The sequence below is a fragment of the Vipera ursinii genome (assembly GCF_947247035.1).
Source record: "Vipera ursinii genome assembly, chromosome: 3".
Lineage (NCBI taxonomy): Eukaryota > Metazoa > Chordata > Lepidosauria > Squamata > Viperidae > Vipera > Vipera ursinii.
This window is the reverse complement of record NC_139516.1, coordinates 78,521,042-78,547,239: the sequence shown is the minus strand read 5'-3', so window position 1 is coordinate 78,547,239 and position 26,198 is coordinate 78,521,042. Positions and strand designations below refer to the sequence as shown.

General features: G+C 40.9%; 1 protein-coding gene across 1 annotated transcript in view; it reads left to right on the top strand.

Annotated features, from left to right (window-relative positions):
• Positions 1-25,691, top strand: part of TTLL7 (tubulin tyrosine ligase like 7) — a 71,041-nt gene extending 45,350 nt beyond the window's left edge. The window contains exons 16-20 of the mRNA XM_083359041.1: positions 1,548-1,676; positions 5,093-5,173; positions 10,937-11,097; positions 12,950-13,123; positions 25,514-25,691. Coding sequence (XP_083215167.1) covers positions 1,548-1,676; positions 5,093-5,173; positions 10,937-11,097; positions 12,950-13,123; positions 25,514-25,628 — 660 coding nt within the window. The 3' untranslated portion in view covers positions 25,629-25,691. The remainder of the gene's footprint in view (positions 1-1,547; positions 1,677-5,092; positions 5,174-10,936; positions 11,098-12,949; positions 13,124-25,513) is intronic.
• The last annotated feature ends 507 nt before the right edge of the window (positions 25,692-26,198 follow it).

Here is a 26,198-nt window from a genome sequence, read left to right as displayed (position 1 = left end):
GAAATGCCTTAAGCCTTTAAAACTATTTGCAGTTTGCTCACTGCACTCGTACCCAAATTTTTGGTCTTGCCCTTGTTCCAAAATATTTTTTATGAAGCATGCAGCATATAGTCACAAGAAAGGGGCTCATTCCTACTTTATACAGGTAAACCCTGACTTACGACCACTATTGAGTCCAAATTTTCTGTTGCTAAGTAAGACAGTGGTTAAATGAATTTTGTCCCATTTTATGATCCTTTTTGCCATGGTTGTTAAGGGAATCACTGCAGTTGTTAAGTTAGTAACATGGTAATTGAATCTGGCTTCCCCGTTGACTTTGCTTGTCAGAAGTTTGCGAAAAGTGATCACATGACCCTGAGACACTGCAACCGTCATAAATATGGACCAATTGCCAAGCATCTGAATTTTGATCATGTGTGATCATGTGACCAAATGCTGGAATGCTGCAATGGTTCTAAGTGTAAAAAACGGTCAAAAGTCGTGATTTTAGTGCTGTTGTAACTTCAAACAATCACTAAATGAATGATTGTAAGTCAAGGACTACCTATACCAGCCCAGAAGACTATTTTGAAAGAACCATAAAAACAAGATAAATATAGCTTCTTGGCCTATTAATTTTCTTCTTAACTGTATAAGAGTGCTGTTGCCTTCTTTATTAAATAATCCACATTTATAAAATAAACTCCATAAGAATATATGGACGGCCTGTATGGGTAGGTGGTTCAAACTGGCTTCCATGCCAGCGATACCTCCACGAGATCATAAATTAAAGTATGCTAATGTAATTATTTCCATTGTATGAATAGTGTTTGTTGTCAAGGAAGGTATTATCCAGATACTGTGTTTCCCCGAAAATAAGACTAGGTCGTATTTTTTTTTGTTTTGCCTCCAAAAGAGGCCCCAGGTCTTATTTTCAGGGGATGTCTTGTATACTCAAATCTGGCACCGACAGCCTAGGCCAGCAGGTTCACTTCTTCTGGGGCTGAAGGAGCAGCTTCATTCTGCACCTGCGTGCCAGCCTGCATTTTGCAGTCAGGCCTTTCTGGAACGCCTATGCAGCTGAATACCGAGCTATGAATTCAATCCATAGCTCGGTCCTCGGCTGCAGACATCTTGCCAAACCGAGCTATGGATTGAATCCATAGCTCAGTTCTCAGCTGCAGGGGCCTTCCAGAAACGCCTGTGACAGAAATGCAGGCCTGGCTGCAGAAGACGCCGCAGAAGAAGTGGGCCAGCAAGGAGAGGGCTGGCTGCAAGGCAAGTGGGTGTGGGGCACGTGGGGCAGATCCACACCCCTATCCCCACCCTAGCTTGATTTTTAAGTATGTGCCTTGCCGCCAAACTAGGGCTTATTTTTGGCCCACAAAACTAGGGCTTATTTTTGGGGTAGGCCTTACTTTCGGGGAAACATGGTATGTTAAAGAGCAAGCTGTTAATTCAATTTTATATGGGAAGAACTGACAATTTAAGCACTGAATGATTTTGCAGGTTACTGACACTGAAATAACTTTTTCAGCTATCTCATACTCTTTGTTCTGGCTTGGCAGGGTGAAATGCAGCAGGGAACAAGGGAACAGGAAGAATTATTGACAAAGGAAACTTTATCCATTTTCAATGACATGAAGATACGATATCCAGGGAAAACAAACGAAGAAGCAGATCTAATCATTGAAGATGTAAGTAGTGCAAAAGAACATTGTTACTAAGGCAAACTTTAGTTGCAGGTGAGGTGGGGGGGTTTTGCTGAAACCTGCTTAGCAGTAGTACTACACACCATGTTTTGCAGTGATAACCGAGTGATAACCAGAATGGGAAAGTGATAGACAAAATATTCTCACAGAAAACTTCCTCAGAGAAATTGGAGGTGTTGATTGATTTGATAACAGCATTTTTATCCCATTCAACTGCCAAAATGATTTTGTATGTAATTGGTAAACAGGGTACATTGTGCCTGCAGGCACACCGTCTAAAAACCTGACACACTAAAAAGTGTGCGTGGGTGTAAGGGGGAAGTGTAGGAATAAAAAAAAAAAGTCTCTGGCACTCGCTTATCAAGATAAATGGTAGTTCTTGCAATGAAGAACTGCAGTGGAAGCAGTTTAAGGACAGAAAAAGCTCCTTGATCCCAATTTTCAGCAAGTTTGCATAGTTTTCTTTATCTTTCTAGGAGGCTTGTTCTTCTGAAATCAATCCAGCATAAGTATTCCAATCTGTAAACAGTAAGGATCAAGGGTATCCAAAGTCTGGCTTGCTTGTGCTCCATTGAATGAAGAGGAATTGTCTTTGGCTGCATATAAATATATAGGACATAGTTAAGGGTGTATAAATCACATAATGTTAAAAGTTTATGATCTTGTGGGAATACTAGCTGCCCATGGCTACATGCAGATTGGACATGCCTGGTGTAGATGGAATATGGATGGCTTTTCTTCCTGACTTGTGTTTTTCTAAAGTCATGAAATATTTGGGAAAAGATTATTTTTTTCTGGGGCAAATTACTGTCAATATATAGTATGTAATCTGGCTTGTTTGTCTGAGCTGTATATACATTTTTCAGAGTAGCACCTTACATGTTGGGGAAACTACAATATAAGCTAGAAAGTCAGGTACTAAAAAGTTTTCTGAAAACATGGATTACATTACAACAATCAGTCTTCTCAATTATTGCATGTCTTTGCTAAGACATGCTAAGATTTGCAGTTCAAAAGCTTACGCCACAATCAAGTTATTGTTTTTTAAGATGACACAGAATCCATTATGTATGTTCCATAGCTACCACATGAGACGGCTTTTCAATTAATAATAACTTTTGGAAAGATTAGATCCTAATCGTGATTGTTTTATTATCAGAATATTATTGTACTATTGCTTTTTTTTTGCTGTGGGCAGATAGGCATCTGAATATAATTTAAGTTGTTGGAAGTTTCCATCCTTGGTGGAGGGAGGAGAATATGAAACTTCTTTTACTTTCACTTGTAAATATTATCAATATTGCTAGTTTTTCAGCATAACATATTTCTGCCATCTAGTGGCGCAATTGGCAAAGTACTCAGTAGAACTACCTACGGCACAGCATTTTAAAAGAATGTTTATGTTGCAAAGAAATGCTTTAACATCATGTCATGTTTCCAAAATCTAGCATTCCTATACTTGTACGGTACACAAAAATGACAGCTGTAAAACAGAACAAATAGAAAATGCCCACTTAGGAACCTGAGTATTAGCAGATTCAGCAGCAATGGGAATCTTTTTGAATTGCTAATTCCTAAACAGAAGTGTTCAGTTTAGAGAAACGTTTTGAAGAGCATATTTTGAAAGGCATCTTTCAGTCCATTTAAAAATGAGCCATGAGATGGCCAGGTTTTTGGTGATATTAAACTGTTCAAAGTTCATGGTAGCAAATTTAAAATGGAATTGCAAAGAGCTCCGAAGGATTGGGTGCATAAGTCTCAAAATGACAAAAGATTTCAGAGAAAATAATGTAATTGCAAAATATTGGGGTAAGATATTTGAAACTTCACCCCTACATTATTGCTGTATATCAGGGGTGTCAAACTGCCGGCCCACGGGCCGGACATGTCATCCGGAAGCCGCACCCACCCCATTGCAGGCAATGGCAAAACCGTCCCGATACGTTGTGCGACGTAATGTGACGTCGCGAGTTTGATATGTCTGCTATATATGAATGAATTAATATATAATATTCTGTTAATGAAGTGTCAACATAGTGTGAATATATTGTTAAAAAAATTCCATGCCTCAAATCATTAGAAAAAGAATTACCGTACTTTTTTTAAAAAATAGCAATTTAGCAACACTCTTAAAACCATTTGAAATGCAAGGTATAGTTTTTGTGACCCACCCTCAGGGATGACACTGTAGAATGAAAACAACAAAAAGATTCTAATCAAAGTTATTATGAGTAAGATGAGGTCTGCTGTGAAGGGAGATACACTTTACCTATACCAGGGCTGTGCAACCTTGACAAATTTAAGTCTTGTGGACTTCAACTCTCAGAATTCCTCAGCCAGCTTCGTGTGTGTGTGTGTGTGTGTGTGTGTGTGTGTGTATACAATAAATACATATATGTGTTAAATGTTTGTTAAGCATTCAGAATACACTTGCTTAGTCCCAGACACGGGACAAATTTTATTTCCTGTTTCAGCCTAGCCCAAGGCCATCTACAGGCAGTAGCCACAGCAGTGGCAGTTCATATTTGTGTAAATTTTTTGCCTTGCTAACAAAGAATAAAGGGAGAATGATGTGATCATTTCAAACTTATTTGTTCTCATCAGTCAGCCATACCCTTCTGAGATTTGAACCTGGGCCGAATAAATAAGCAGTTGTTTTAACCCCTAGGCCACAGTCTCCCCCCTCTCTCCCTCTCTCCCCCCCCTCTCTCTCTCTCTCTCCCTCCCTCCCTCCCTCCCTCTCTCTCAGCTGAGAAGCAAAGAAGATATCTGTTAAATGTTTGTTAAGCATTCACAATACACTTGCTTAGTCCCAGACACGGGACAAATCTTATTTCCTGTTTCAGCCTAGCCATATATATATATTACTAAAGGGCAATAGTAAAAGAACAAGATTGCTTTTCTGAATATGTTTGTGAGTTTCTTGAGTGCATATGATTGGCCACTGTGTGAACAGAGCTAAGTGAGCCCTTGGCCTGATCCAGGAAGGTAATGTTTTTAAATTAGGTATACTTACCTGGCAGGTAAGATACCTTGATCACATTAAGTGGCTCCAGCTTCAAGCACTACCCTTTTGAGATGTATGCATTATGATGAATGTGCAAAAGGGATGGATTTTCCATCATAGGGCATGATGCTGATTTTGTGAGACCAACTAATTTGACCTCATGGATACTATTGCTTCATGGTTTATTTGCAGGCAATCCTCACATTTTTGCATTTATGATTACAATGTTTACTCTGGCATAGTGGGTAATGTTTGTTCTCACTAGAGCAGACTAGGCGAGAAGCAAATTCAATTGCACGTGACAGTAGATGAAATGAATGAGTGAAAGAATGAGTAGTGTGCATAATTAGAAACTATCTCATTCTCCTTTCTAATTCTTTTGTCTTTGATATAGATAATGGATAACTGGAAATACTATAAATCAAAAGTGGCATCATATTGGTTAATAAAATTAGACTCTGTAAAACAGCGAAAGGTGAGTAGCAACTTCTTGTTTTCACTCTAGGTTAGCCATGTGAACAACTATATTAGTCATTTGCTTTATTGAGTCTTGCTAATACTGTACCTTTAAATTCAGGAGTTCTCTATATTTTTAAGAATTTGTAGCAGGGAGATAGATAGGTAGGTACTGTAGGTAGGTAGGTAGGTAGAGTGCTGTTTCTCCATTTCATCTGAGCAAATGGCACATTGGAGAATAATATAATGATCAAAATTGCCACTTAAATAGAGCAAGATTACAGTTTCAAAGGTAAAATGCGGCCGTGCGAGTCGTGATGGGGGTCTCCTGATACTCCCATGTAACACCTCTACTCCGCGAGCTGCATTGGCTTCCAGTTGCCCTTCGGGTGAGATTCAAGGTGCTGGTGATGACCTATAAAGCCCTAAATGGCGAGGGTCCGGGATATTTGAGGGAACACCTGCTGCCAGCATAAAGTTCCCTTCATCCAGTGCGCTCCCACAGGGAGGGTCTCCTCAGGGTGCCGCCGGTTAAAGACTGCCGGCGGGTAACACCCAGGGGTAGGGCCTTCTCAGTGGGTGCGCCTGCCCTGTGGAACCAGCTGCCTGCGGAGCTTAGGACTGCCCCCAACCTCCGTTCATTCCGCCGGGACCTGAAGACCTGGCTCTTCGAGCTCTCTGGCCCAGGCTGAGAATATTTTTAATTTTAATTTTAACTGGGTTTTAATTTTCTCAGGGTTCTATTTAATCTCTTTTAATTTGTTTTAACGTTTGTATTGACTGTTTTTTAAATGCCTTGTAAATCGCCGAGTCCTTCGGGAAAGGGCGGTATATAAATCTAAATAAAATAAATAAATAAATAAATAAAATGGTAGAACATGCTGTACAGAGAAATGTCTCTGTTTTCCGTTTATTCGTGGGTTTAGCAATAATTGTAATACGGTGGTGCATTATTTGTGGTGCTAATAAATTGAAAATTAAAATAAGAGCAGCCTTAATAGGAAAAGCATATTCTGTTCAAACCAATATAAGTAATTTAATAATGAAATCTGCCATCTTGACAAGTGATTTAATCTAAATTCAAAGTTTTTATATCACAGTACAGGTTCTAGGTAAATGCACCATCAGGTTTCTCATAACTTTCAAAAGCAAGCATATCAGGACACAGCTTTAAGGACTTGATGCACTTCCACAATGTGTTATGCACAATGTGTTGGTGCACAATTGCACTATGATCAAGTGGCATAAATAATATTTTGGTGCAATTGTCAGTCCTGTATAACGGATTCTTTTTTCAAGTAACATTTCCCCCTCCATGGTGTCTCCTCTAGTTTGCCTGCAACTTCCTCTTCTTTAAGGAATTCTCTTCTTGAGATCTATATTCAGGTTTTGAAGCATCTTCCTTTCATAGTTAGAACTTGAGTGTGATCCAATTACTCATGCTGCTTTAAAGCCCCCGGGGCAGGGGAGGGTGGGGGGGAGGAAGGTTTGATGTAAAGTGGTTAAATTTAAATTTACTGACAAAGAATTTAATTTAATTTAATTTAATTTAATTTAATAACATTTATATACCGCCCTTCTCCCTGAGGACTCAGGGCGGTTCACAGGGCAGAATAAAATAGCCAATACAAACATACAAGCCAATACAAACATTAAAAGGTGATTAAACAATTGCCCTAATTAAAAACAATAGAAGTACAGTTCTAAAAAACCCCGAGATAAAATTAAAAAACCAAAAATAAAACAACCCCACCGATCCCCATCAGGCTAGGCCAGCTTGTACAAACAAAAATGTCTTGAGATCGCGACGAAAGGAAACTAGTATAGCTATTTTGAGCTACTTATCTCTCATTAGCTAGCTATACCCTTCGGAGATTCGAACATGGGCCACTTGCATGTTAGGCAGATGTAGCGGTATGCTCTGTCCCATATTTGGAGTAGACTAGGTTGCCCTGATAGACCGGTCTTCACCGGAAAACATATAAAGCGGTTCTTCTTCACACACCACTGTATCCCTTCTCCATTGGCAGATCATGTCCTTCCACTTTCCTTGTCTAGCCTCCTACTTGAACGATTGCCGCTTAAACATGCACAGGCATGGAATTTCACCCTCCCTCCAGTCCCCAGAATTTTGGGGTCCAAAAATAAGGAAGATTTGTGCTGTTTCATTTCTCCTTATTTTTGTCGTTCCCACAGTTGTGCTTCAAACTAGTCAGTTGTTCCCAGGCTTGAAGCCATACCAACTTGTATTTTCCTGTAGGTGGTTAAAGGAGTCCCCATTTTAAAAAAAATCACCATATTTCACCAGTTTTCTTCTACTGATTTAAGTGGTATTTCAGATACACTGGCTAGGTTCAGGATGGCATATTAGATCGCTGTGTAGAAAACGTGTTCTTTTTGGGAAAATATTTATTTATTTATTTATTTTATTAAATTTATATGCCGCCCTTCTCCCTAAGGACTCAGGACGGCGCACAACAATAAAAATTAAAAACATAAAATAGAAAATTTAAAAAAGAAACAGTAAATACAATAATTGTATGACAATTTAAAAACCAGTAAAAAGCTAATTAAAACCGTAGTCAGTCCAGGCCCGCTTGTTGGAACAACCACGTCTTCAGGTCACGGTGGAAGAACCAAAGGTCAGGGGTCGTCTGCAGCTCCGGGGGCAATTCATTCCAGAGGGTCGGCGCGCCCACAGAGAAGACTCTCCCCCTGGGGGTTGCCAGCCAGCATTGCCTGGCCGACAGCACCCTGAGGAGGCCGGCTCTGTGGGAGCGAACCGGGCGATGGGAGGTTGACAATGGCAGCAAGTGGTCTCGCAAGTATGGCTGATGACGGGGAGGGTGAATGTTATCTGAAGTACTATTAATGTCTTAACTTCTTTTGAAAAGCAGAGGGTTCTGTAGGCTTCCCTGTATTTAAACCTAATCTTGTTTTTAAGATTAGCTTTGACACTGACATTGTACCTTAATGTGTGTGAGTACACATTGAGACCCGATCGGAAAAACTAGGACTTTCTATGTTAGTAAGGGCAAGTGCTTAAGAAAAGGAAGACAAAGCAAAATGAAAGTGGCAGTATAAAACATGTATTTTTGCCAGGTATCGGTTAAGGACAATATACAACAATTATGGCAAATCAAAAATACAAACCAACACTTTGCTACCGTGTTTCCCCCCCAAATAAGACCCAACCAGAAAATAAGCCCTAGCATGATTTTTAAGGACACTTGTAATATAATCCTCACCCCAAAAATAAGCCCCAGTTAAGATCGTCAGCCAGATGGATGCATTGAATACCGTATTTCTCCAAAAATAAGAGCTAACTGGAAAATAAGACCTAATGCATCTTTTGGAACAAAAATTAATATAAGACCTGGTCTTATTTTCGGGGAACCATGGGTATAAATCCACCAAAAACATATCCACCAAAAAGAATATTTCAAATAGGCTAACCATTGCTGGATCCAGAAGGCAATAAAATTATCTATTTTGTTTAAATACATAAATAGAAGACAAATTAAAGCTTCCATAAAAATAATGGCTCATAATCCATTGTAAAGATTAATTAATGGAAAAGTTGCGTTTGCAACCAGAGTTGCTCTGCTGCACAAAAGGTTGACAGATAAGATAGAAGGGTTTTTGGTAGCCCTATCATGTGTTGGGGTTGGTAGAGAAGCTTGTTTCTGAATCTGCTTCCATTGTATTAGATTTGTGACAATAATTGTTAATGATTACTTTATCCTGACTTGGCAATTTGTGGCCAAATTCAAAGAAGAGTATTTTTTTTTTTTTGGAACATGCTATCAATAGATTACGTTTGTGAAAGAAATGTTTGAGCTTTTCCAGTTGTTCTTACACAATATAGAACACGTCTGCAAAAGCATGCAATAGTTGCTACATGCAATACAAAACATGTCTGCAAATAGAAAAATGTTTTTTTTTATTCCTGTAAGTCTAAGTCTACATTCAGTTTTATTGCGCTATGTATAAAATTACCTGTGGTTTCCAGGCATTTGTGCACCTGGTATGTCCATCCATCCATCTATATTGCTTTGTGCAGAGTTTCCAGTCTAGGCTTCTTTAAATAAATTTTCTTTAAATCCAGCTTTTATTTTAATTCACAGTCAATCAGCCTTGAAGTCACAAAATAGTGTCTGCATTGTTCCTATATTTACAGTACCACATTTGATGTTGAGAGGAACATGTTGGTCCAGGATAAAGTCTATGCATCTCTAACATTCGTTTACAGAAAATTGGAATTGATAAGTTAATTGTAGCAAGACGTGGCTCTATGACATCTAGTCAGTGCTGAAAGGAATTGAAATAAAGTCATCACTGTCCTAAAGCAGAAGAACTTGGTTTCATGTGATCAGTTTTGATTTCTCTTCCAAGGCTCTGAATATATCCCCAGCAGTGAGGTCTACATCTAAATGGCCACATGGCCTTTTAATGGGCCTGTCCTATGTAATTTAGTTATAGAAATCAGCCCTTCAGATATTACATTACTGAGTGGTAAAGAACAGTACATATCCACCAAAAAGAATACTTTCAATAGGCCAACCGTCGCTGGAATCTAGAGGGCAGTAAAATTATCTATTTTTTTAAATACATAAACAGAAGACAAATTAAAGCTTCCATAAGAAGAATGGTAAGTCTACTTTTTTAAAAAAGAAAAATTAATAACCGTAATGCCTCACTATGAGCCAGAAACAGTTGGGAATAAGTCCAGTGGAATATTAAACAAGAATAGTATCAGTTTCTAGTTAAGATATCATATTAGCCATGCCTGTACTGACATAATTTACTGGCTTCCTGTGTAATCAGATGAAAGAACTTACCCTCAAACCATCTGCAAGATATCCAGAAAACAGTGAGAATTGTAGATGCCTTATGTTTGAGAGCTAGCTTGGATATGATTTTTGGTAGAAAAATAGAATGCTCAAATAGTGTCAGCCTTATAGGAAATCAAGGGTGAATTTTGAAGCACAGAAATGTCAGGGACTGCCTTTTTTCCAGCAGGTAAAATTCATCCTTTGCTTGTGCTTGGAACACCAGGGGCATGAAAACTTATTAACCAGGAGACTGAAATTAGATCACTTTAATGTCTTTCCCCTTTTCTCCATGTCAAGCAGAATTTTTCTTAGCTTGATGCACTGATGTACCGATTCAAAAAACTTCTTCACTGTCATTATCATGACCATTGAAATACTGTTCCTGAGGTCATCTTATGACATCAAAGATTTATAGCCAATCAATACTATGTTTAGCTGGCTTGGGTTGCAAATGGGAAGAACAGGTTTCCTTTGAATTCGACCTTTATCACAAATTGCTACATCTCAACAATCATGGTAAATGGAGTCAAATTATGTAAATCTGGAAGCCTCCTAATAGCTGTAGTTTTATACCTCTGAAAAGAGTTCTGGTTTATGAAAGTGAAAAAAATTGAAACTTAAAAAAAAATAAAAACTACCTACGTTTCTAGAATTGCCCCCTCCTTTCCTTGTATATTTCCTTGTGCTGTGGCTGTAGTGGTAGGAGTTGCCTTATGCCTAATAAATAAATTTGTGTTTGTTTGCAGTCATCTTGGACAGCATATTTATTTTAATAAATAAAATGTTTTTCATTACATATATTGTAATCAAGCCAAGTACCAAGTACTAGGAGTGTATTGCTTTTTAAAAAAATTAATCCATCCTAGAACCTGCGAGATAATTTTCAAGTTGCCGTTTTAACTGTTCCTTAACATTCATTCATTCATTCAATTTAATCTTTTTTGTAGGTTTTAGACATTGTGAAAGTCAGTATTCGCTCTGTCCTGAAGCATATCTGGAGAGTTTCAGATGTGGAATGTTTACATTTGTACCGACTTTTTAACCGTGTGTTTAATCGCCTGCTCTGGAGCCATGGCCAAGGGCTGTGGAACTGTTTCTGTAATTCAGGGTAAGAGTATACACTCACAAAACACAGACACGGAAATTGTTTTTCTTGGAACAAAAACAAAGCTTTTTGTCTTTTGTGACTGCTGTAGATTTATTTTCCTCATAGCTAGTTTAGTAATACTGTTTACTTATTTAAACTTTCTCAAAAATATTCATTCCCCTATTTTCATATTTTATATTCTGAGTGTTGGAAAGATTATGGATGCAGGCAGTGGTGGGATTCAAATATGTGAACAACTGGTTCTCTGTGTGGATGCCGCTTCCAGAAGTCTGTTCTGGGCCTGGACTAGAACTCAACAAAAAATTAGCTACCGGTTCTGCCGAACTGGTGCGAACCGGCTGAATCCCATCACTGGATGCAGGACTTTTTAATCAAAACAGAATTGTTCAAAATCACAGGTATGTTCTTTTGGGAAGTAGTGGTTTGAACTGAAATTTCACACAAAAAACACACAGAGAGACTTTTTGCTGCTTTGATCACCTGTTCAGCTCTCCTATTCCCTAATCATCTGGTGGTCCATAGGCAACAGTTATCCTGGCAGGAGATGATTAGAGCTGAAGTTGATCCGATCTAGAAAGCAGAAAGCTGCTATGGAGTCAAGAGAGAAGTACCGTATTTTTCGGACCGTAAGATGCACCTGACCATAAGACGCACCCAGTTTTTAGAGCAGGAAAACAAGAAAAAAAATATTCTGAACCAAATAGTACCGGTATACTAGGAAGGAAGGAGGGGAGAGAGAGAGAGAAGGAAGGAAGGAAGGAGGGAGAGGGAGGAAGGAAGAAAGAGAGAAAGAAAGGAAGGAAGGAAGGAAGGAAGGAGAGAGAGAGAAAAGGAAGGAAGAAAGAAAGAAGGAAGGAAGAAAGAAAGGAGGGAGGGAGGGAGCAAGGAAGAGAGAGAGAGAAAGAAGGAAGGAAGAAAGAGAAGGAAGGAAGAGAAGGAAGTAAGGAGGGAGGGAGGGAGAAAGAGAGAGGGAAAGAAAGAAAGAGAGAGAGAGAGAAAGGTAGGTAGGTACCGGTAGTTTCTTTTCCCTGAATAGATTTTCTAAGATGCCGAAGCAATTTCAAACAATTAGCAGTATTATCTTGCAAATGGGAAATAACTTCCAATAAACTTCGCAGAGAAACCTGCAGGGACAACTCCTCACGGCTTTGCTGGGGCAAGTCGCCTATGAGGTTTAGTTTAGCAAAAACTATTTCTTTAGCAGCGAGGTAAAAGAAAGAAAATGTGCGCGCGCAGGGAGGGGGAGGCAGTCACAAGGCATGGCAGGCATGTCCATATTTCCTCCCCTGCCGACCAATCACAGGGGCGGGGTGGAGAATTCCATGTCTTCATTCAATCACGTCTCTCCAATGGAGCTGATGGACTGCGTTGACTGAACGGGAGACAAGTGTTTTCGCTTATCTTCGGACCATAAGACGCACCTCGTTTTTCCACCCACTTTTGGGAGGGGAAAAGTGCGTCTTATGGTCCGAAAAATATGGTAACTCCTGTGTTTCCTGAATTACTTTTTGCTCCTTCCAGAGCCCATCCTGGCAATGTTGCTGGATTTCAAGGGCCCAGTTGCTAGGAATAAAAAATACAATTCCCACCCCAACATTCTCTTCTCCTAAAAAAAAGTTCTACCACAGAAACTCTGACTAGTGAGGTCTTTGAAAGACAAAGGCTGAATTATTAATTTGTATTTTCCTATTTCCCGCCAATTGTTGGTGAAACAGTACCAGCTCTTTACCGTAAACTAACAAAGTCATACATTAATTCACTTCCTTTTCTGTAGCTAAATTTCTCATGTAAAGATTTTAGGTTGTCATTTGTGGCAGAAAGCATGAGGTCATGTCTGTTTCCATGCCAACAGGAGCTCTTGGGAGACAATATTCAGTAAAAGCACAGAAGCCGTGACTGCCGATCAGCTCCAGTGTTGCCAACGAATAGTTGAGCTTTGTAAACAGTGCCTGCTAGTGGTTTACAAATACTCGTCTGATGTTAGAGGGTCCATTTCTGGAATGAATTCTGATTGGGACGACACAAGGTATGCATGATGCTGAATTTGATGTTTTGTGATGTTAAAAGTAATGCAGGGGTGTGATTAGGCTACCATACCATTGGATTTTTGTTGCAGAATCTGAGTTGATACAAAACTTTAATTTAACTTTTAACGTTTCGGTCCAGTATAGTAACTCCAATCCAGCAGTTTACATATGTTTAAACTGATTCTTATGACAACCAGTTTGGTGTAGTGGTTAAAGCACCAGACTAAAAACTGGGACATTGTGAGTTCAGTTCTGCCTTAATCACAAAGCCAGCTGGGTGAACTTGGGCCAGTGACTTTCTCTCAGCCCTAGAAAAGAGGCAATGGCAAACCACTTTGGAAAAACCTTGCCAAGGAAATTATAAATGACTTGTCCAGTCAAACTCCTATTATTGGACACAGCTGAATGGAAGAATAAAACCCCCCTGATTCTTATATATGTAATTCCTAGCTTCTGATTGCTGCCTCTTATTATTTTAGTGCAGAAACATAGTCACTTTCTCCCCTTTGTTTTCCAAGACTAAGAGATGTAAAATATCTGAGAGGCACAAAGTTGGTGCTTGTTAATATAATGAAAATGAATTCTGTATATTGAGTAGTTGAGAATTACAAAAATATTATGATAAACTTGTGATCCCCAAATATCCCATGTTACTTACAAGCAGTGCTTTTTTTGTAAAAGAAAAAGGTGTCGGAACTCACACATGTCATACAACCCGCCTTGCCTACTCTACAAGGTTCCATCCAATAAAGGTGCCGGAACTCCGTTCTGAGCGTTCTATGAGAAAAAAAGCCCTGCTTACAAGTAATCCAAAGCATTTTCCCCAAAGCATCTAATGTGCCATTACTAGAAGTGATTCACAGTCCTTTCAAACAGGAGCAAAATTAAGCATAGGTATATTTTTTAGAAATATAAACCCAATATAAATTGCTTATAAAGTTTCCTTACCATATGGCCATAGTAATCAGGATGTGGTGCACCTTCGACATAGCCATGACACAGAAATGTCACACAGCTCTGATGCTGTCTTACTTCATTCTGAAATAATTTTATTTGTGGTAAAAGCCTGCGGTACATCCCCAAACTTCAACATGTTAGTGATCCTGCCTGCCTTACTCCATTATGTTAGAATATATAATATGTGACAAAAATTGAAAGACATTTCCAGATGGTAGTTTCTGCATAACCTTTTTTTTAATGGTGATAATGTATTAAAAATGGTAACATTGGATTGGAGAAATCCAGGTTCTAGTCTCTCTATGAATTTTGAGCCAGGTATTTTTTTCTCAGCTCTGCAGTTTAATAGCCCTATGGTAGAGGAGGTGCGGTAAAAAAAAGTGAGACGCCTTATTAACCAACTTGAACTTCTAGGACAGGGGTCGGCAACCTGAAAAAGGAAAAGAGTCACTAGGAACCGGTTCCATCACACATAAAAAAAAGTGGGAGCCGCGTGCGTGCGTCCATGCACACGCATGCGCAAAAACATTTTGCGCATGCGCAAAACGGGTTTTTCTTGCGCATGCACGGACGTGCACGGTTGCCATTTTTTATGTGTGATGGAACCGGTTCCCGGTTGTGCGATGGCGACGGCCCGTTTGCAGAGCTACCGCCTTCGGCAGCCTGCAAACGTGCCACAACAGCTTTCCCAAAGAGCGGCGCCACTGCCCGTTCGTGTGGAGGTCCGCGTGCACCTCTCCAAAGGTTTGGGGAGGTGCGCGTGCACCTCCGCTCGTTCGGAGAGGTGTGCACGCACCTCTCGGAATGGGCAGCGGCGCCGCTTGTTGGGAAAGCTGCTGCGGCCCATTTGCAGAGCTGCCGCTTTCGGCAGCCTGCAAATGTGCTGCGGCAGCTTTCCCAAAGAGCGGCGCCGCTGCCTGTTTGCGCGGAGGTGCGCGCGCACCTCTTCAAAGGTTTGGAGAGGTGCATGCGCACCACTGACAGAAGAGGTGTGCGCGTACTGGGCGGCTGGGAGCCGCAGGAGACGGCTCAAAGAGCCGCATGTGGCTCCGGAGCCGCGGGTTGCCGACCTGTGTTCTAGGAGAAAGGCAAGATGAAAATGTAATGTAATAGACATATGCAGAAATGTGTTGAATCCAACTCTTTTGAGCCCAAATCATTCTTGAAATCTCTGAAATCGCCTATTTAATATACTAGTGTGGGCCTTCAGCCTGTTTAGTGTTCAAAAGGGCATTTTAAGTTGAACACAGTTCAAATTTGTTTGTTCTATCTTTTTAATGTAGTAATTCTAATGCACAATAGTTAGGCCTTTGTCAGAAAAAAAAGCAAGCTTCAGCCATTTGACAACTTTGAGAAAGAGAATGATGATTGCTGGCAGGTGTTTCTAGGGCTGAAAACTCCATGTTGTTGCAGAAAATTTGCAGTAAATCTACTCCCTTTAAAGAACCACTCTGACTTTTTTTCCTTTCTTATAACTGGCCTTTTTTGGAAATGCTCCAGTCCTTAATTTCCAGATCTGAAGTGTATAATTTCTTTCCAGCAATTAACCATCAGACATTTGTTCATCAGTATTTCCTTTGGAAAGAACGGAAAATGTGTACTTTCCAATTCAAAGCTCATATGAAATTATCATCATAAACCTCCTTCTTTTTTTTTTCCTCCAAGGAAAGTACATAGTCTTCTTGACGCCCTAATCAAACCTGCTTTTCAAATAAGATAAGGGAAGGTTCAGATCCTTTGAATTCTTTTTTCTGTCTCCTTTTCAGTACACAACATAGTTCCAAAGAAAATTGCCACTTCAGAGGTTGAGTAATTTGAAATAATCAGAAACAGATTTTGATGGGGAAACAAAAGATGAACCGTACTGCTGAGAAGCAACATAATTCAGGGCCAGCATCTTCAGTTAAGAAGTCCTTAGTAGCAAAGCTGGAGAAAAAAAATCTTTGCCTGACAAGCTAGAGCAGGGGTCTTCAAACTTGACCCTTTTATGACTTGTGGACTTCAACTCCCAGAATTCCTCAGCCAGCATGCCTGGCTGAGGAATTCTGGGAGTTGAAGTCCACAAGTCATAAAAGGGCCAGGTTTGAAGACCCCTGCCCTAGAGAGTTGTTATAAGGTAGGGTTGTAGTTCAACATGTCTGGAAGGCACCATTTATGTATTTGTTACGTTTACACATCTGTCTTTCCTCTAGAAGTTCTGGTGGCTACATAGACTTTCCCTTTATATTTACAATAGCAATTCCAATGAGTTAGGTGGAAACTCCCAGGGAGTTTCCATAGCTGAAAGTAGACTTGAACCTGGGTCTTTCTGGTTTTCATGACACATCACACTTGCTTTCACATCACACACACACTGGCCAGGTTAGAAAAACCTGGGTTAGCAGAGCCAATATATAAAGTGCTTTCACTTCTTGACTCTTGAAACAAAGATTCTTGAAACATCTTCTATGACAAGCAGTGTAACATTTAAAGCTCAGGAAGATTTGGTCAAAATGCTGCTCCATCATCACAATGACTGCTATTGGGACCGGCAGCTCTGTTGCTAAGCAATATGGTTGTTAAGCGAAACAATACATGATCATGCTGGACCACATCAGTTCTAGTGCAGTTGTTAAGCAAATCATCTGCAACCATTAAGTGCAACAGTCTGTGACCACAAATGGCAACTTACCTCTAGCTTCTCCATTGGTGTTGCTTGTGAGAAGCTGGCTGTGAAGTGAGCCAATAGCAGTCATGTAATTGCAGGACGTGGTGGCTCAGTGGGTTAGGACGCTGAGCTTGTCGATCAGATGGCAGTTTGGCGGGTCGAATCCCGAGTGCCATGTAACAGAGTGAGCTCCTGTTAGTCGTCCCAGCTTCTGCCAACCTAGCAGTTCGAAAGCACGTAAAAATGCAAGTAGAAAAATAGGGACCACTCCGGTAGGAAGGTAACAGCGCTCCGTGCGCCTTTGGTGTCTAGTCATGCCGGCCACATGACCACGGAGACGTCCTCGGACAAGCGCTGGCTCTTCGGCTTTGAAACGGAGATGACCACCGGCCCCTAGAGTCGGAAACAACTAGCTCGCATGTGCGGGGGAACCTTTACCTTTAATTGCAGGACACCGCAACACTCCCAAAGATGCTTTTTCACGAGGCAACTGGACTTTCTTGTGTTTTTTTTATTGAAAAGTTTTACAATACATTTTGAATACAACCCCCCCTCCTCCCCTTCCCCTCTCCCCAACCCCCCTACCCTACCCTCCCCCCTCCCCGACTTCCCAGAGCTGAATACAGGGTATAATAATACAAACAAACATAATCTAAAATATGCTAACAAAAATAAAACATTAAATTCTATTGCAGTCTACCATATATATGAAAATACATTGCATCCTCACAGCCACACCTCCAACATTTGGGCTGGCAGTTCGGATACATACTTGCTAATTTTTTAGGGTCTAAGTGCCACCTATAAAACATTTTATAAAAATTCTTCTCCTCAATGAGCTCAGCTAATTGCTGGGTTAATTGCTGGGACTGCTTTTTCAAAGCCTCTTGCAAAACATCCTGCAGATCTTTTATTGTTATAGCTGGTGCGGGTGCGGGTGCCGAAGGTGGGGGCATTAAAGCCTGTAATGAGGATTGCTGAACTGGCGAAGCCCCCGCGCTTCTAGGAACTTTAGATGATTTGGCAGCCATTTTCACCCACTTAATTCTGTTGCGCACTTTCACTTTTAAAAGTCTCCACAAAATCTACTGAGTTCATATACTTGCTCTGACAATATTCTCCTGTACAGCTCTGCCTGCATCCAAGAAATCCAAAGTTCACTCTCGCTGGCAGGGATGGTTGCTGCGTCCTGCTCTGCTCCAAAACCCTGGAGCAGAGGCATCCCGAAGTCCGGAGCAAACTCAGGCTTTGGGGGGGCTCAATCCTTCAACCACCAGAGTTTCAACTCTGGCGGTCTGGGAGAGCTCTACCCCTGCCTGGGCGCTCACCCCCTCCTTTTCTCCCGAGGAGCGGGCTTCCGAGCCGCCAAACAGCTGATTGTCGGTGTTTTTGGCTGCTCTATGGAAACAACGGGGCTGACAGCCGAAATGGCTGTCGGCAACGAAGCCTTGCCACCCGGAAGTCTGGACTTTCTTGTTTTTCTTTGAAGACGTTTCGCTTCTCTCTGAAGAGCTGAAGAAGTTTCTTGGATGAGAAGCGAAACATCTTCAAAGAGAAACGAGGAAGTCCAGTTGCCTCGTGAAAAAGCAAATTTGGGATAACTGTGACCTGGATGACTGAGAATCTCCATAGACATTTAGTACTGCAATGCTCATAAGTTTGAGGACTAGTCATAAAGCTACTTTTTCAGCGCTGTCGTAACATTGAATGATCATTAAAAAAGAGAGCTGTTAACCAAGAACTACCTATAATTCTAATTTTTAATCGAGGATATAGTTAATGCACCATAGCAATTGGTATGCTCAGAGAATTGCCTTTTTGGGGAAAAAAATAGTAGGGATTTCTTCTCTGCAGTGCATTTGTTTCCTTTTTGTATTTTATTCTCCTGCCCTGTCTAAAATGGAAGTATTTTATAGACTTCAAATCCTTTTCTGAGGAGTTCTCCTCCAACTTTCCTTATTGGATGCATGTTTTCTAGGACACCCCTTTCCCCCCTACTTACTCCTTAATCAATTCAATTGAAATCCATCGTTATTTATTTATAGGATTTAGATGGGCGTCTATTTCATACAAAGACTCTAGGGCAGTTCACAATAGTCCACTTTGACCCATTTTACAACCTTTCTCGCCACAGTTGTTAAGTGAATCACTGCAGTTGTTAAGTGAGTAACACTGCTGTTAAGTGAATCCGGCTTCCCTATGGACTTTGCTCATGAGAAGGTTGCAAAAGGTGATCGCATCATGAGGGATGCCGCAACCGCTGTCAAATTGAATTTTGATCATGTGAGAGTGGGGATTGCTGCCATGGTCATCCGGAAGACGGTTCCATAAATCCGGTGCGCCCACAGAGAACGCCCTCCCCCTGGGGGCCACCAGTCGGCATTCTTTGACCGGTGGCACCCTGAGGAGGCCCTCTCTGTGGGAGCTTATTGGGCGGAGGGAAGTTGATGCCGGCCGCAGGTGCTCCCCAAGGTATTCCGGACCCATGCCATGTAGGGCTTTGTAGGTCAATACCAGCACCTTGAACCTCACCCGGAAGACAACTGGGAGCCAATGCAGCTCGCGGAGCAGAGGTGTAACATGGGAGTATCGGGAGACTCCCAACACAACTCTCGCGGCTGCATTCTGTACCAGTTGGAGCCTCCGAGTGGTCTTCAAGGGCAGCCCCATGTAGAAATCATTGGGGCAGCCACTGAGAAGGCATGCCTCTGGGGTTTCATCAGATGGCAATATTTAAGTGAGAGGACCTGAAAAGCCCCCACCCTCCCCAATTTAATTTAGTAGGACAGGCAGAAACCCTTAGAGAGAGGGGGTCGTGCAAGAAATATGGCTGTGTGTCATGTAGCCAGCGCTTGAATCACACCCAAAAAGCAACTGAAAGCCAGGTGTTTCTTGGCTGTACCACAGGGCACCCCAAACTGCTGCTGCATTCTGCATCAGTTGCAACTTCCGATGGTCTTCAAGCGCATTGTGGTAATCCAAACAGGACTTGACTAAGGCAGGGCTTTTCAACCTTTTCACCCACTGTACCACTTTTAGGATATGGCAACATCCGAGTACCACCAGTCGCCTAGCAAGGAGTCAAAAACTTGATGACCAATTTAAAAAAAAAGGAAAAAAGTGATGAAGTACAGGTAGTCCTCGACTTACAACAGTTCTCTTAGTGACTGTTCGAAGTTACAATGGCACTGAAAAAAGTGCCCCCCCAAGCCACAGCCGAGCAAGAGTGCCTGCCCTCCCTGCGGCACTCTTCCTCCTGTCTGAGGTTTTCATTGTTGTGAGCATTTCTGTTGAGGATTGGCAGTGGGGGTGGGGTGGGGGAGTTTGGTTTTTATTCCCCCCGTCTGCTGGGTGGTTGCAGCAGGTTTTGGTCACTTCATATGACCCTGGGACACTGTGACCGTCATAAATACAGGGAGTGCAGAATTATTAGGCAAGTTGTATTTTTGAGGATTAATTTTATTATTGAACAACAACCATGTTCTCAATGAACCCAAAAAACTCATTAATATCAAAGCTGAATATTTTTGGAAGTAGTTTTTAGTTTGTTTTTAGTTATAGCTATTTTAGGGGGATATCTGTGTGTGCAGGTGACTATTACTGTGCATAATTATTAGGCAACTTAACAAAAAACAAATATATACCCATTTCAATTATTTATTTTTACCAGTGAAACCAATATAACATCTCAACATTCACAAATATACATTTCTGACATTCAAAAACATAACAAAAACAAATCAGTGACCAATATAGCCACCTTTCTTTGCAAGGACACTCAAAAGCCTGCCATCCATGGATTCTGTCAGTGTTTTGATCTGTTCACCATCAACATTGCGTGCAGCAGCAACCACAGCCTCCCAGACACTGTTCAGAGAGGTGTACTGTTTTCCCTCCTTGTAAATCTCACATTTGATGATGGACCACAGGTTCTCAATGGGGTTCAGATCAGGTGAACAAGGAGGCCATGTCATTAGATTTCCTTCTTTTATACCCTTTCTTGCCAGCCACGCTGTGGAGTACTTGGACGCGTGTGATGGAGCATTGTCCTGCATGAAAATCATGTTTTTCTTGAAGGATGCAGACTTCTTCCTGTACCACTGCTTGAAGAAGGTGTCTTCCAGAAACTGGCAGTAGGACTGGGAGTTGAGCTTGACTCCATCCTCAACCCGAAAAGGCCCCACAAGCTCATCTTTGATGATACCAGCCCAAACCAGTACTCCACCTCCACCTTGCTGGCGTCTGAGTCGGACTGGAGCTCTCTGCCCTTTACCAATCCAGCCACGGGCCCATCCATCTGGCCCATCAAGACTCACTCTCATTTCATCAGTCCATAAAACCTTAGAAAAATCAGTCTTGAGATATTTCTTGGCCCAGTCTTGACGTTTCAGCTTGTGTGTCTTGTTCAGTGGTGGTCGTCTTTCAGCCTTTCTTACCTTGGCCATGTCTCTGAGTATTGCACACCTTGTGCTTTTGGGCACTCCAGTGATGTTGCAGCTCTGAAATATGGCCAAACTGGTGGCAAGTGGCATCTTGGCAGCTGCACGCTTGACTTTTCTCAGTTCATGGGCAGTTATTTTGCGCCTTGGTTTCTCCACACGCTTCTTGCGACCCTGTTGACTATTTTGAATGAAACGCTTGATTGTTCGATGATCACGCTTCAGAAGCTTTGCAATTTTAAGAGTGCTGCATCCCTCTGCAAGATATCTCACTATTTTTGACTTTTCTGAGCCTGTCAAGTCCTTCTTTTGACCCATTTTGCCAAAGGAAAGGAAGTTGCCTAATAATTATGCACACCTGATACAGGGTGTTGATGTCATTAGACCACACCCCTTCTCATTACAGAGATGCACATCACCTAATATGCTTAATTGGTAGTAGGCTTTCGAGCCTATACAGCTTGGAGTAAGACAACATGCATAAAGAGGATGATGTGGTCAAAATACTCATTTGCCTAATAATTCTGCACTCCCTGTATGAATCAGTTGCCAAGCATCTGAATGTAAATCACAAGAGCCTGGAGATGCTGCAACATTCCAGCTGATCGGCACTTCTTCTGGGCTCAGCAGAAGTGCCGGGATCAGCGCTGAGCTCCAGCTGGAGGCTGGCGCTAATTCTGGTGCTTCCGCTGAGCCCTGACAGCCCCGAAGAAGCGCTGATCCTGGCGCTTCCGCTGAGCCCTGAGAGCCCTGCAGCTCCAGCCATCTCTCGCTCAGGCTTGTGCAGTGCTGCCACTGTTTCAGCTCATCCCCCTCCCCCGCTACCACTTTTCTAGAATGGCTGCGTATCACCTGCTAGGTGCCAATGTACCACAGGTGGTACCCGTACCACTGGTTGAAAAGCCCTGGACTAAGGCACGTTTGATTGTGAGCAAGGCTTCCCGTTTGGACTACTGCAATGCATTTTGCACGTTAGCAGAGACAAACTTAATTTTGCAAGGGATTATTGTCTATTTAGAAGAAATTTTGCAGCTGCAGCTTCTGGACAGAACCTGTAGAGCAGACTTGTCAAACTCGCGACGTCACTTGACATTGCGCAATGTATCGGGACAGTTATGCCATTGCCGACAATGGGGTGGGCGTGGCTTCCAGATGATGTGTCCAGCACGCGGGCTGGCAGTTTGACACCCCTGCTATAGAGTAATATGTTACAGGTAGTCCTTGACCTAAGGCCACAAGTTGGACCTGGGACCTCTGTCTCTGAACAAGGCAACCATTAAGTGAGTTGTACCAAAATTTGTGACCTTTTTTGCTGCATTCATTAAGTGAATCACCATGGTGGTTAAGTGAATCATGTGATGGTTAAGCAATTTCAGCTTCCCCACTGACTATGCTTGTTGGAAGCCAACTAGGAAGGTTGCACAAGATAGATGGTGCAACCCATAAAAATACACATCCATTGACAATGCCTTGAACACATGACTCTGTGGATGTGCAGCAGTCGTAGGTGCGCAACCCAGTTGTAAGAGCGAGAGCTCTACAAAAACAACAAAAAAACTGCATGGCTAATCTTTTACCTTTGTTTATTGATGATCTCACATTAATCAACTTTGACCAAAGATCACCCTTGCTTTTCATGATTTACGTTATGGAGAGTTATTTCAGCATAGCTTGCATGTTCACATTAAGTACCGTAAGTGCCACAGTTCAGCTAATCAATATTGCCTGTCAAAACGTCCAGGAATTTCTCTTCTTCGTTTCCGGGTGATAAAATGCCATAGTAAACACTTTTGTCACTCAGAAATGTCTTTAAAATTACTCTACTGTTTCTCCATCTCTTCCCTTGCCCATCACAAAAAGCTCTTTTCCTCCCCTACTTCTTTATTTAATTGATTTATTTTTCCCCTGAACCTTCAAAACGTGTAATTAATGTGTCCTTTCTACTGTGGACATATTTAATGATCTTTGCATGGAGCCTTAGGCATGAAGTCTGCCATTTTACACACTTCATTGGATTTGGTCCGGGAGGGAAGGGAACCCTGAAATATAGGCATCGTTCCGCTAAAGCAGGTCTTTGTGTGCAGCTCTTTCATGGGGAGCCTTCCATAACAACAACCTGGCTTTAGCATATGCTCTCATGGCATTTAATCATTGTGACTCTTACAGCACGGTGTTTAGCATTCACCATCTTATGAGGTAACGTTTTCTAAACAGTGTGCTCTATTATATGTGTATTAGTTCTAGCATAATACATTACTTGTAACGTAGCTTCCACTTAGGGTAGGTGTTATTTTTATACATTTTCAGGGCATCTAATATCTGCAAGTAATTATAGAGCGTTAGTAATGGGAAATAAATTAAAGGGTGGTTATTAGACAATTTATGATAAATGACTGTTTGTAGGTTTTTATTCCAAGTTCTGTTTCTGCTGGGGTTGCCAGCGATTTAAGTATATAAATCAGAGAGTCACTGATGAATGGTGAATTAGCAATTTGCTAAAATCATGATAATGAGATGGTGGCTATATCACAACTTCATTAAGTAATGGTGGGGTTTAGTCTAATGCAGCAAAATTTGGTATTGATGTTTCTGGGTCAGGGGTTATTTCAAGCAACACAAAATGATTTACCCCTTAATTCTATGTCCTCCTCCATGCTGACCCTGTCATAATTTGGGATAAGCAGCATAAAGGCCACACAGAATATACTTGTCCTTTTTAAAGAAAATATGAGGAATAATTGAATAGAAAAGCTGTTGAGGTTGAACGGCTTTTACTTCTTAAATGGCTCACGTTTTACTTGCTTTTAAATCTTAAAAGTTCTGTAGGCATGTGATGGGTAAGGAAAAGAAATGTTATGATCACAGGTTGCCAGTATGTGTGTATGTTAATGGTAGTACCACACTGCATGCATGAAGCAAGATAATAGTGTGCTAGGCATTAACAAAAATCTTTTCCACAGAAACCCTAAATTCTGGCCTGAACACCAAGAGAGAAACATGAATTCCAGATGATATCTGGAAATAATATATCTGAATTCATTTCAAAGAAGAAGTTAGGATTGTTTGACGTACTTCCAAATATTGTATTTCTTTATCAAATTTTAATGTTGAAGCTACCCAATTTGAGGAGCATTTCCATAGTATATAATTTATGTGAAAGGACAATATAATTTAACTGAGCAAGCCTTAATATTTGCAGAATTGTGAAGAAACTTCCTTAGCAGTTTCCAGAAAACAGTAGGAAATGGGTTGGGCAAGGGTTGGCCTAGCTAATGGAAAGATATGCTGCTGTATATTTGGCCATTTTTAAAAAAAACAAACAAAAAAAACATAAATGATATTATCAAAGGAAAGTATAGAATTTATGTTCTGTTCCAAATATAAGCTTTGTCCCTTGGTTTTTAAAAGATCTGTTCTGGAGTCTTACAAAAGTTTCTATCTCTCTTCTGTTCCCTATTTCAAAGTAACATGGCTTCCATTTTCCATTTTCATTTATCTTCCAAACTTTTTCTTTACCAATCAGATTCAGGCTGATCATCCTAGCAACTGAAAGATGCAATAATTCATCTGTAGTCTGCAATCTTCTTCTCATACAGAAGGATTTATTGAAGTTTGTGGGGGTGGTAGTAGCATTTTGTCCATTGTTTGGTGTGTGTGTGTGTGTGCATGTATGTATATATATATATTTGTGTATACACACACACACGTATGTGTGTGTGTGTTTGGTACATGAAGGTATATATGTTCTAATGAATATATTCTGCAAGATAAACAAATAATGAAAAACTAGCTAAATATCAAGAACACCAAATCTTGAAGTGTGGAAAATAGAACAAAAACACATATTTGAAATTTCATTATGTATCAGGGTTTTTTGTGCAGCATAAGTGTCGTAGTTATTTGCTGGTTGTGTTTAGTGGAACACCCCAATGGGAGCAAAAGCCTGCACTGCAGAGATTGTAAGATCAGAATTTGGATGAGGTAGAAAAATTATGTTTGGAAAAAGAGAATCCCCTTTTTACAAATACTACCTTGATGATGTTCCGAGTGGAATATAACCAGCTTGTTCATCATATTTTTAAAATGCATGTTTGCAAAGTTTTAACGTACTGTCCTAAAATCGATTAAGTTCTCTCTGAATCACCAGTTGCTGTATTGGTAAGATAATACCTTTGTTGTAGCAAGGTAGTGAAGATATTACACTGTTGGTCATACGGTATTATGATTGAATCACGCAAATGTATGTCCCTTTTCCTGATAGATTATTTGTTTGTGAATACTTGTTTAGTTGAATTGAAGATATGTGTTTGAATTCTTACGCCTTTGTTCTCTAAACCTTTTTCTAGGTATTTACTACCAGGACCGTTGCAATTCATCATGAAACCCTCCACCGGTTTTGGATGTAGCTCATGTGGGATGACTCGCTCGGTTTTGCTTACATCTAAATATGAGCACTCATGAAACTAAAAGGGAGGTTATATTAATGGGCAATGTGCTTTATTTTTCTCCTCAAATACAAATGTGTGATGGAACTGAACATAGATATTGTTATATATTTATTACCATATATAAAAATGTAGCTCAGAAATCTGCTGTAAACACATAACATTTCTCAGAATGTAATAAAACTTATTAAACTGTTTACAGAGGTACATGAATGTCCACATTTGCTAGATGACTAAATAAATTTGTACTAAAAGCGATACTTTTGCTGCAGAGGCCACAACCCTATACTGGAGATCTCTCAGCTGAGGGAGCTATCAAGACTTTAGTGAAAACCCTGCTCTCTGGTGAAATACCAGTTATGTTGCAATATTAACTCACGTGCTACTAGAGCTCTCTGCAGTTAGAGGTGTTCTCTCCATGAAGATACCTTTACAGATAGAGTAGAGCATATCAGAAATGCGAGTTGAATAGAGGAGAACCAAGCTTGGTCACATCCCACACTACTACCATCTGTGGCCATGTTCCCACAGAAGTAGCAGTTTTTCTCTAGCTCCAGATCTGGTCTATTCTGTGCCATTGAACTTA